The 12,868-nt window shown below is 37.4% G+C and overlaps 1 protein-coding gene across 4 annotated transcripts in view; it reads right to left on the bottom strand.

Moving 5' to 3' along the window:
* The window catches only part of NFIC (nuclear factor I C), a 1,851,273-nt gene that overhangs the window by 99,011 nt on the left and 1,739,394 nt on the right, over positions 1–12,868 (bottom strand). For 2 of the 4 annotated variants that reach the window (XM_044054106.1, XM_044054104.1), the window contains exon 11: positions 6,359–6,450. The exons of the other annotated variants lie outside the window; for them this stretch is intronic. In XM_044054106.1, coding sequence (XP_043910041.1) covers positions 6,359–6,450 — 92 coding nt within the window. The remainder of the gene's footprint in view (positions 1–6,358; positions 6,451–12,868) is intronic. 4 annotated transcript variants of the gene reach the window in all.

The raw sequence follows: 12,868 nt of genomic DNA on the forward strand, positions 1-12,868 counted from the left end.
AGGGAGTCCAGCACTGACGTCATTATAAAAAGAAACGAGGGGTGGTGAGTGTGGGAAAAAGAAAATCAAAACCAAAAAAGTTTTGCAATAGAATCTGTCATGGAAACTCAGACATCTAGGAAAATCGGACTATAAGCAGAAAATAAAAACTGGTAAACAATGTAAAATAGTTCATCAAAGATGGACGGATGATCAGGTGAATTAAAAAAAAAGGCAAGTCTAAAATGTAGAGAATAAAACATTGGTGATACTGGAAACAATTGAAAGGACAGAATGGAAATGAATGAATGATCTGTGGGATGCCAGAGGATGAATGAAACAAAATCAGAAGAGAGAATGGTAATGCAGCATATCAGGGTTAAACATCAGAGTTTGACTGGTGCAATTTTTTTCTAATTAATAATTGTAAGAAAAATACGCAGAAATTAATTTCCTGATACTACCAGGAAAAATAGTAATACAGATAGAGTTAACTCATAAAGTATAGTAATTTTATACTGGGACAATAGAACTAGAAAAACTATTAAAATATTCCATTTTTATTTTTGGTAATGAACTGAACAAAATGATACACATATTTGGAAAGAAAAAAATATTGCATATCATTTAAAGCAGGAAAAATTTCAGAGTTAAGCAGTCTATAAAACTCACACTCAGCCTGTAACTGATGAATTCAGAAACTATGGAGTGTAAACAATGTTCATCTTGGCTGAAACAGGATGAATAGTTCATTCATGCCCAGAAGCATTATTTGATAAACACTGCAAATGGACCAGCAGCTGAAAGTTGGTTATGGTAACATTTAATAAAAGGCTGTTGTACACTTATTTAATCAATTTTATTTGGAAATAAACAGTGATATTTTAAGCTGCATGCCACAGACATTTAATCTATGCGGGGAGTCAGCAGACATATTAACTAACTTAAGAAAATGAACTGTGCAGTATGTGAGGTCTTGGCATATAAGAGATAAAACACTGAATTAATGCTGCATAAAATACATGGGGAGCAGGACATTTCTAGCAACACAGAAATGAATCTAAAAACAATGTTAACTTATACCAGTGAATAGAGGAAATTGTCTGAGACTGCTCAACAGAGAAATAATTTGTCACACATTATCATGCAGGTTAGCACAGATTATGAAGGCTACTAGCTGCTAATAAGCTTTCCATCTTGCTCTGGGTTTGACTCCTTAGGCTTTTGTGATATACCATGTGACTCTCAGCAAGTCACTTAACCAGACAATAGTGTTGGCCTATACCTGAAAAGGGGCACTTTTGTCCACTGAGCTTGTGCATGTAATAAATAACAAGAGAAACTCACAGGGTCAAAACTGTATTTTGAAGAAATCCTCTTTAATAAAATAAACCTATCCTCAGAAACTAAGATGTCTGAGCGGGGATATTTAGATAAGGGTAGTGTGGAGAAGACATAACCAACCATAGCAGGGAACGGAGTCTTTTTCGTTAGTTTTTTTTAAATTACTTAGAATTCTGGTTTCTACGCTGTTTTTTTTTTTTAATTTTTTTGTCCTGTGTTCCCCTCCCCCAGCATCCAGTCCTTCTCCTGGTTCTACTGTTGAAATCTCAGCTTTCATAAATGTTGTTGGGGCTAATCAATCTTTTTTCTGACTGCACCTGTCCATTTAGTTGTCAGCAGGCACACTGTAATCCCTGCCCTTCCAGGCCTAATGTGGGAACCACCTGACTAGAGTAGTAAACATTCCTTGGTCAGCTTTAGTGACCGTACTACTTATAGCACTTAGCTATCACACTAGTAATGAAACACCCCCCCCCCCCATCCTCCTCCCCGGCCAAGCCATCATTGATCAGCACTGTCATACGTTCATAGGTGAACATTAAGCTGACTGCCCTGAAAGGCCATTTTAACCTAATCAGTAACCTGAGATCAGAATCAAACCCTGTACCTTGTGTCTATGAGGTAAATACCATAACCATTAATGCCAAACCCATTATCTATCTATCTATCGATCTATCTATCTATCTATCTATCTATCTATCTATCTATCTATCTATCAGCAGTCACTTGTTGAAGCCAGGTCATCACTGTGGCAGTGAGAGCTCTAGATCTCTGCTCCAACAAGCTAGCTCATGTTATTCAGTGATGCAAGTTTCACAGTTTGGTTTTCCACAACTCTGTATTTTCTCATGTTCCCACTTAAACGTTATATATATCAATAAATAAACAAATAAAATAAAAAAATAAAAGCAGAAGACTGTAAGAACACCAGTTTTAAACATAAGGATATGCAAACATGAAACAACCTTATACCCACAGTACTGGAAGTACTGTGCTAATGTGCAATACATGGATAACAAAATATTTAGAAAAAATATGCAGATGATGAAATGGTTATAGTATATTTGTCACTATTCAGTAACCTGTAATCCTGTAAGCCTGTTTGAATGGGTCTGAACCCACAAATTTACTGCACATGGAGACACATGATCTTTACCCCTGCAGCTCCTTATTTAATATAACTAACTCTATCCTCACAATGCCTCTGGGTGAATTAAATAAAACATGTAGGCATGAATTCGTTTGATGATTCATTGAGAAGCAACATGATCAAATAAACATCCAGTAAAAGATAATCTACATAAAAACTGTGTGCAAAAATAGCCAGTGGAAATATGAGAATAACCAGACAGCAGCTCTAAAAATAGTACTGGAAGTAAAGTGTTAGCAAGGTACAATCCAAATGTAACAAAAGAGCAGTTTACAAACAATACTTATATAATGAAACAAATTTCAATGGGCATGTTGGTGAAGGTAACAGAGGGGATGAGGAAGTCATGGGTAGGTATGGTGTTAAGCAAAGGAATGCAGAAGGTCAGATGGTAGTGGATTTTGCGAAAAGGATGGACATAGCTGTGATGAACATGTATTTTAACAAGAGGGAGGAGCATATGGTGACATACAAGAGTGGAGGAAGATGCACACAGCTGGATTATATCTTATGTAGAAGTCCCAGTCTGAAGGATATTGGAGACTATAAAGTGGTGGCAGGGGAAAGTGTAGTTAGACAGCATAGGACGGTGGCTTGTAGGATGACATTGGTGATCAAGAAGAGGAGGATGAGTGTGAGGGCAGCACCAAGGATCAAATGGTGGAAATTGAAAAAGGGTAATTGTGAGGTGATGTTCAGGGAAGAGTTAAGACAGGCACTGGGTGGCAGTGAAGAGTTACCGAATTGCTAGGTAACTACAGCAGAACTAGTAAGAGAGATGGCTAGAAAGGTGCTTGGTGTGACATCTGGAAAGAGGAAGGGGGACAAGGAGATCTGGTGGTGGAATGAAGAAGTACAGGAGAGTATACAGAGAAAGAGGTTGTGCGAAGAAGAAGTGGGATTGTCAAAGAGATAAAGAAAGTAGACAAGATTATAAGGAGATGAGGTGCATGGCAAAGAGAGAGGTGGCGAAGGCTAAGGATAAGCCGTATGAAGAGTTGTATAAAAGGTTGGACACTAAGGAGGGAGAAAAGGACCTGTACCGATTGGCTAGACAGAGGGACCGAGCTATTAAAGATATGCAGCAGGTAAGGGTGATAAAGGATAATGAGGGAAACGTACTCACAATCGAGGAGAGTGTGTTGAGCAGATGGAAAGAGTACTTTGAGCAGTTGATGAATGAAGAGAATGAGAGGGAGAGAAGGTTGGATGATGTGCGGATAGTGAATCATGAAGTGCAGTGGATTAGCAAGGAGGAAGTAAGGATAGCTATGAAGAGGATGAAGAACGGAAAGGCTGTTGGTCCAGATGACATACCTGTGGAAGCATGGAGGTGTTTAGGTGAAATGGCAGTGGAGTTTTTAACTAGATTGTTTAATGAAATCTTGGAAAGTGAGAGGATGCCTGAGGAATGGAGAAAAAGTGTTTAGTACCGATTTTTAAAAATAAGGGTGATGTGCAGAGCTGTAGTAACTACAGAGGGATTAAACTGATCAGTCACAGCATGAAGTTATGGGAAAGAGTAGTGGAAGCTAGGTTAAGAAGGGAGGTGATGATTAGTGATCAGCAGTATGGTTTCATGCCAGGAAAGAGCACTACAGATGCATTGTTTGCTTTGAGAGTGTTGATGGAGAAGTACAGAGAAGGTGAGAAGGAGTTGCATTGTGTCTTTGTGGATTTAAAGAATGCATATGACAGGGTGCCTAGAGAGGAGTTGTGGTATTGTATGAGGAAGTCGGGAGTGTCAGAGAAGTATGTAAGAGTGGTACAGGATATGTACGAGGGTAGTGTGACAGCGGTGAGGTCTGTGGTGGGAGTGACGGATGTGTTTAAGGTGGAGGTGGGATTACATCAAGGATCAGCTCTGAGCCCTTTCTTATTTGCAATGGTGATGGATATTGTCAGACGAGATCAGACAGGAGTCCCCGTGGACTATGATGTTTGCAGATGACATTGTGATCTGTAGTGAGAGTAGGGAACAGGTGGAGGAGACACTGGAGAGGTGGAGATATGCTCTAGAGAGAAAAGGAATGAAGGTCAGCAGGACTAAGACAGAATATATGTGTATAAATGAGAGGGAGGATAGAGGAATGGTGAGGATGCAGGGAGTAGAGGTAGCGAAGGTGGATTAGTTTAAGTACTTGGGATCAACAGTTCAGAGTAATGGTGAGTGTGGAAGAGAGGTGAAGAAGAGAGTACAGGCAGGATGGAGTGGATGGAGAAGAGTGCCAAGAGTGATTTGTGACAGACGAGTACCAGTAAGAGAGAAAGGGAAGGTCTACAAGAGGGTAGTGAGGCCAGCTATGTTATATGGGTTGGAGACAGTGGCATTGACAAAAAGGCAGGAGTTAGAGCTTGATGTGGCAGAGTTGAAGATGTTAAGATTTGCACTGGGTATGATGAGGATGGACAGAATTAGGAATAAGTATATTAGAGGGTCAGCCCAGGTTAGAAGGTATGGAGACAAAGCCAGAGAGGGAAGATTATGTTGGTTTGGACATGTGCTGAGGAGGGAAGCAGAGTATATTGGGAAAAAGATGTTAAGAATGAAGCTGCCAGGTAACAGGAAAAGAGGAAGGCCTAAGATAAGGTTTATGGATGTGGTGAGAGAGGACATGCAGGTGGTTGGTGTGACAGAGCAAGATGCAGAGGACAGGAAGAAATGGAAACAGTTGATCTGCTGTGGCGACCCCTAATGGGAGCAGCCGAAAGAAGAAGAAGAAGAAGAATTTACAAACAAATGAGATTAGTCAGAATGAAACCAACTGAGCTAAACTGTTAAGAAAAGAGTAAGGTGTGGGAATATGGAATATGTTCAGAGGCTGCATTCTGTACAAACATGTAGCTGTTGTTTAGAAGATGTAAGAAAGAAGATATTAAGTGGCTTAATTTGTTTTGTATTCTTTGTTCACATGGGAGTATTTATTTATTTGTTAAGTGGGAGGGTAGACTGGTATAGCTACAAACTAAGTCATATGACAGAAAAAGAAGAAACCCACTGAAATGCAGTGTATTAAGTGGTAACAGAACAAAAAATGTAACACAAAATACAATGCAAATTAAGTACACAAAGCTTTAACAATTAATATGTACACATAAAGTTGCAAGATACATTATAATTAAATATATAATTAACAGGGATGGATAAAGAAACAAAGAAAATTTGAAATATAGCAATGCACAATATATATATATATATATATATATATATATATGACTTTTACTGAAACTAAAGGCTCTAGGAATGCAATTCAGAGCAGGACCTTTTACCTTTAGTTTAGTTGTTGGTAAATTGGATTGCAAACAGATAACTGCTATCCTTGAAAAAATGGTTTACTGATGGGACTCAAAGGTTCAAACAAGTACTCTACAAACTTTGTAGAGTCAGCAGAACCATGTGCAATCCTTGTACGTTGAATTGTTTATTCCAGATGCAACAGCAATCTTAAGATAATGCCCTTCCCACTACGGTTAGGTCAAGGGATGGCTTACAAATTAGGACAGCACTGCACCTATGAAGTAGTTTGAAATTTAAGGAGCTCAGTAACAGATTTGCATGTATTGTTGCAAGAACCTAGTGAACTTTATTAAAAGCAAGGCAGTGGTGGTCACTGACAAATAAGCTGGGACCATCAAAAAAGAAAGCTGTATCACATTTAATTAGCTCTGTCCAAGGCTTTGTATAACTGATAGTATTGGACTGGCTGGAATGTTAAGTATGCATTCTTATCATAAATATGCAGTTTATGTTCCAATCTGCAAAGCAAATGATAAAAAGTAAGTAAAAAAATGAAAAATAACAGGAGTGAAGAAAAAATGCAGAGAAAATGCATAGAAGGTGTTAACAAAAACAGCAGACAGCTAAGGAAAAAGAATGCCTCTTACTTATACTCAGTGGTGTAGGCAGACATTTCACACCAAGCTTTCAGCTGGTGCCCACTCCCAAAATAATTGTTCTTGTTTCTATGAGATATGTCCTGAATATTAAAACAAAAAAGGGGAGTGATTGACTCCAGTGGTGTTACAGGTAAAAGACAAAAAAATGCATTCACATTAAAAAAATATTAAACACAAGTAACACACAAAAAGATGATGTTCATGCAAGCAACTACTTTACGCCCCAGTCTTCTTCAGAACAGAATATAAGAATTAATAGTCACATTAAAAATACAAAAACATTCTGACAGATGAAAAACACACAAGACTCAATCAGTGCATGACTTCAGATGCATTTTTTTTTGCTGCATCTATTTGACTTGATATACCCTTAAAGCTTCTGTATAATCTGCACATAAGCAGTCTATATTTCTACAGTAGTTTTCTGTGCACATTTCTTTGATGGTTTTCCTTGGGTCTCCTCTGTAAATGGGCACCTGGCTCAGAGGAATATCCTGGATAACAAATGAGAATATAATTAATAAAATGTAATTTTTAAGTTGTTTGTTGCAAAGAAGGATGGCATATAAGATAATCTATAAAATGAAAAATGCTAATGAGGAGTTTAATGGTCGGTATTTATGGCTTGAAGATGAGAGTCCAAACTGCTATGTTGCCTTCTACCTCCCTGTGAGTTAAAGTAGTAATATCTCACAAAATCACTGGAGTTCTTTGACAGTCTTAAAGAGTGATGTACTTGAGAAGAAAATTTGGGTAATCTGGAGGTTACATTAAACTGTCCACATGTACTACATTTCCACTTGATCTTTAGTCTCGATTCATGGCTAAAAAAGGGTGTAAGGACAAGCCTATTTAGCCAGTTAACAAATGGTAAGGTATGCACGTCCAGCTGACGATACAAATTACTGAACTGCTATGAATAAAAGCCAAATGAGACAGGGTAAGAGAGAGAGAGAGTGAGTGAGTTTGAGAGAGAGTGAGACAGAGAGAGAGATAGAGGAGAAAGAAGACACTATGAAAGCTAGAAGCACTATGTCCAGTCAAGCAAAGCATAATAAACAGCTAGTGAGAACATGGCAGAAGCAGGTCATCTTTTATTTAGGTGCTGTACTATGGGGGTATTCTTCTATTGCAGTACTGCTGAAGAAGTATTTCAGATGATGTCCTGTGTCATCTAGTTAAAGTCTAATATGCAGTACAAACTGCAAAGCCTATTTTAAAGAGATATATCAAACTGGCAGCAATCAGCATATGGCAATACATTTCCTGATAGTGTCACCTAGCATATGTAACTGCAATTGGAACCCAATTAGAAAAGTGCTGCAACTTTTGAGTCATACAGTATTATATCGTTCTTATCAAAGGAAATTATGTGTGGCAAACAGTATAAGCCCCCCTTTTTTTTTTGCTTCCTGCTCTTACACCTAATCAAGTTTCTGGCATGGTCATGTTTGCTCACCTCTTGGTGATATAGCCTTAAAGATCTACTCGTTGAGAGAGTCAAATGCTAGGAGTTACTATCTTGGCCTTAACTTTTCTCTTCAAGCATGATTACTGCTACCACTGGGGTTGGGCACGCAGTGGGAATTGATTAGCACTACCACTGTGACTGACTTAAGCCCACAGATACCTCATTCCTCCTTGAAGCAGGTACTTCCACTGGCTCTCCATTCTTCAACAAGGAACTCAGACCAAGCAAGTGTTCCTGTACTGGCTTTGTAAAAGGAACTGGTGCTTTTTTAAAACCAAAATTAAACATACACATGTAACAACATATCCTAACTCCTTTCCCCTACCCACGATCCAACCTCTTTAAACCTCCCACAGATGCACTATATATTATCACATGTTACTTACCAACTCACTGTCACCTACTCCCCACTGTCCCATCTATACCCACTAACTTTTCCCTAGACTAAGTTGAAAAGCTTTCCCTTAAAATGTCACTGCACCTCACATGAACTTGTCTATATTTCTCTTCCTTTTTCAGTTTTTCCTTTCTTATCTTCAGTACATCTTCAAGATATTCTCTACTAAACATACTGTATGTCAAATGTTACTACCTGCTATACTTTTAATCGTATGTCTAAACCACTATGCTTATGTAAATATCTTATGCAATCATATGTTATCGTCTGCTATAGTTTTATAACTGAATGTGTAAATATCTTATGTATAGTATGTCAGCAATTGTTCTGGAGCTTTTCTTCCCGGGCCTCTGCTGAAAACGGACAGCTCTGTCCAGTCGGACCTCCCCAGTAAACAAATGTAAAATAAATAAAAATAAAATAAATAAATAACATGTTAAAAATCCCACAAACTGTATCATAGAACATTCAAATGCTTTCTCTGTTTTAATATCAACAATTAACCCAAAATTAGGCAGTTCAACTGTCAACCTCATATAAAGTTTCAACCCATTTTTACAAATCAATGAATTCATTTTTTTTTTTTTGCCAGAGCTACATAAAACACTAACCAAAAGGATATGTTTCATATGATGTGGTGTCTGTAGAAACTTGGGACTTGTCACTTAAATAAAGAAGTGTTACGTAAACCTAGTTAAAGTGTATTACAAAAGCATCCTGTCTGATACGTTGAACACAACTTGACAGAACTAAAAATGTTACGCTGTCACATCAGTATTAATTTAAGTGCTTGTGCCTGAGTCTAGGTATGGAAGAAAGCATATGGTGCAGGGGACTGACTACCGGGTTATGGAGCAAAGATACAATTTAGGCTTTGCTTTGTTGCGTTGCAAGAAAAGAAACAGGATAAGAGTTACTTGCCACAGCCAAAGCAAAGCCCTCTTATGTACAAGATAGAGTCCTTGATGGCATTATATTCAGGGACTGGAAAGAAACTGCACAGATCCTAAGAAGTGCTGCAACAACACTAACAGACTAAATCCTCACCACTCAGACCAGTATCTGTCCTCAGCATGCCTTAACCTGAATGCTCTCCTTCACTTCTGACATCCCTCAGCTTATGCTGGAATCCACACCAGGTCAAAACTACAGTATTACTTAAGAAACATATCACACAGCAAAAGCACACAGTGCTACAGGCCAAAGAATTAACTTAAAAAAATGCAGTTTCTTTAATATTTCATTCAACATCTTTCAGACCTTTCTCTGCTTTTTAAGAGATCTATTAGCATAGGGTCTTGCTTTCAGCTGGGTAAGATAACACAGACGTTCCTGAACATGCATGCATATGAAGATTCAGTACCACATTAAAGACTAAAACTCAGCCCTGCCTTTGATCATTTTACCCTTTTGAAATTTATTAAGGAAGACATAAAAAAGTTTAAATACATGCCAAGAAAAAATACGCACTCCTGCTGAATTTTGATCAGTACCCCAAAAAATCGATATTGCAAGCAGCTGTCTGGCTGCAGCTAAGGGCCAGACATGCTATGAAGAAAAAAGAAGAGGGGAAAGCCGCATTGATTATGCTGGCCTATTGTTTCATTTTCTGAGTCCCAGAAGTTCAAGTTCAGTCCTGCACTTACATAATGTCTGGTTTCTCATAGCAACCAGACAGCTCAAGACGTGACCACCCCAGTGTAAAGTGAACTGCAGACTTTCCTGCTGTCTTCAGGTTCTTAAACTCAAAGCTTTCAGGAACTCTCATGAAGTAGTACACATAACACTTTCTTTCAGCAAAACACTGTTGCTCAGTGCAATGAAAAGAAGAATGTGTATGACCCTAAATACCCTATAAAGTGGCCTGTTTTAATAACAACTAACTTTTTTTATTCTGCCACATATATGCTCTTTTGCCATTAACAGCTGGTTTCTGTCCATAGAGGAGAACCATATTCAAACTTGTTCAGACTCTTTTTAATCATTTAAAAAATTTCAAAATCTCTTTCTGCTGATGAACATAGTATATTTTGTCAGAGTTCAGTTAATCAAGTTAAACAATTCCAGGGACAATGAAACAAGAATACTTGTGTTACTTAAAAAAGTTCAGTTCTGCTGTAAAATGTTTTGTCGTTTTTACTTTTGACATACTAAATACCAATCAACTTCCCCAAACCACTGACTTATAGTCTGACAAAAGAGCATATCTGTCTTTTCTTTAAATTTTCATCTATACATCACCATGTACACTAAACAGAATTCTGCAGTTAAAGATGAACCCCCTTATCCATAATTCATGCATACATAAGCAGTGCAAACTGTTTTCCTCTTAATGTTTGTTTTTTTCACATTATTTCTCTCTTCTTAGAGCCCACCAACAATCACATTTCCTGTTACTCCTGAGTTCTGGAAAAGACCCTCATTCAGAGTGTCATCAGGTCTTTTTTCTTGCTGTTTTGTTCCTATCCATCCTTACCACATAGCAGCTCTGCTCTGTGGGAGTGGATAACTGTAGTGCTGGACCCCTCCAACCATGTGTGTTTCTACATATATCATTCCAGATACAATGCAATGCACTGTTTGGCAAGCCTTGGATATGTCTTGGCCCAAGTTTTTACGGTGCAGTCTCTTAGTCTTCAGCTCAGTGGGGCAAGCACCATCCCCCATGATAAGCGCATCAGTTCACTACCCACGCCACTGTCCCCATGCAGCTGCTCCATCTCCCAGGAGACTGACTACTCCATCCAGTATTGTCTGGGTTGAAGTCAAAGTGTCATCCCTCTGTGCCACACAGCTGGCTCCTCTTTACAGTGTCTTCTGATCCCTATTCCATCCACAGCTCAGTCCTGGACCACCATTTAGGTTTAAAAAATAAAGTTCATCTTTGGATATGTTCTCTCTCTCTCTCTCTCTATATATATATATATATATATATATATATATATATATATATATATATATATATATATACACACACACACACACACATACACACACACACACTAGGAGCACTAGTCACACTGGCATCTGAAAAAAAAGTATGCCTAAATCACTGAATGGGAAATTTCTGGCACTGGCAATCCCTGTATCTAGGATGGTACAATGTGCTAAACTAAAATGAATACATACTCTGGAAAACAGATAACAAAATATATTAAAACAAAGAATAAGGAAATAATTAGCAATAAATGTTCTCTTTTTTACATCAAAGAAAAGTCATTGAAGAGTCTGCACAGCTATAAAGCCAAGCAGGTGAACCAGAATTGACTCAGGTTTCACTTCCCAGGTTGGATAATGCGAGAACAGCATCAATGTCACAACTGTGAAATATGCTTACTTATGGTGGCACAGCTACCAGAATAAAGCTTATAAATACATGAAGAATAAGCAACTTGTCATTTCCACCAGTAGCCACTGGTAAAAGAATGTGTTCTGACATTTAAATTTGGTGACACATGAGAGAATAACATCTGAATAGAATGCGGGTGACAAAGTGGCATTTGTGGGTAGCAATGATGCTAAGAAGAACAGCCTGTAATGGGTCTTGTCAGACACAATGTAGCAATTCTGCAAAGCACAAGTGAAATCCTGATACAGTCCATATTACAGCTTCTGAGCAGCCCACTAATGAAGAAACCTATGTGGAAGAAGCAGCAGCGTTGCTAACGGTATATATTAAATACAAAGTTAAAGACAGCATTGCTAGTGGTATATATTAAATATTACGTTAAAGACAGCATTGCTAACAGTATATATTAAATATAAAGTTAAAGACAGCATTGCTAACGGTATATATTAAATATTACGTTAAAGGCAGCATTGCTAATGGTATATATTAAATACAAAGTTAAAGACAGCATTGCTAGTGGTATATATTAAATATTACGTTAAAGGCAGCATCGCTAATGGTATATATTAAATACAAAGTTAAAGACAGCATTACTAGTGGTATATATCAAATATTACGTTAAAGGCAGCATCGCTAATGGTATATATTAAATACAAAGTTAAAGACAGCATTGCTAACGGTATATATTAAATATTACGTTAAAGACAGCACCGCTACTGGTATATATTAAATATAAAGTTAAAGACAGCATCGCTAACGGTATATATTAAATATAAAGTTAAAGACAGCATCGCTAAAGGTATATATTAAATACAAAGTTAAAGACAGCATTGCTAACAGTATATATTAAATACAAAATTAAAGACAGCATTGCTAGTGGTATATATTAAATATAAAGTTAAAGGCAGCATCGCTAACGGTATATATTAAATATAAAGTTAAAGACAGCATTGCTAACGGTATATATTAAATATTACGTTAAAGGCAGCATTGCTAATGGTATATATTAAATACAAAGTTAAAGACAGCATTGCTAGTGGTATATATTAAATATTACTTTAAAGGCAGCATCGCTAATGGTATATATTAAATACAAAGTTAAAGACAGCATTGCTAACAGTATATATTAAATATTACGTTAAAGACAGCATCGCTACCAGTATATATTAAATACAAAGTTAAAGACAGCATTGCTAACGGTATATATTAAATATAAAGTTAAAGACAGCATTGCTAACAGTATATATTAAATATTACATTAAAGGCAGCATTGCTAATGGT

Source organism: Protopterus annectens, chromosome 13.part0 (genome assembly GCF_019279795.1).
Source record: "Protopterus annectens isolate FY-2018-M chromosome 13.part0, PAN1.0, whole genome shotgun sequence".
NCBI classification, from domain to species: Eukaryota; Metazoa; Chordata; order Ceratodontiformes; family Protopteridae; genus Protopterus; species Protopterus annectens.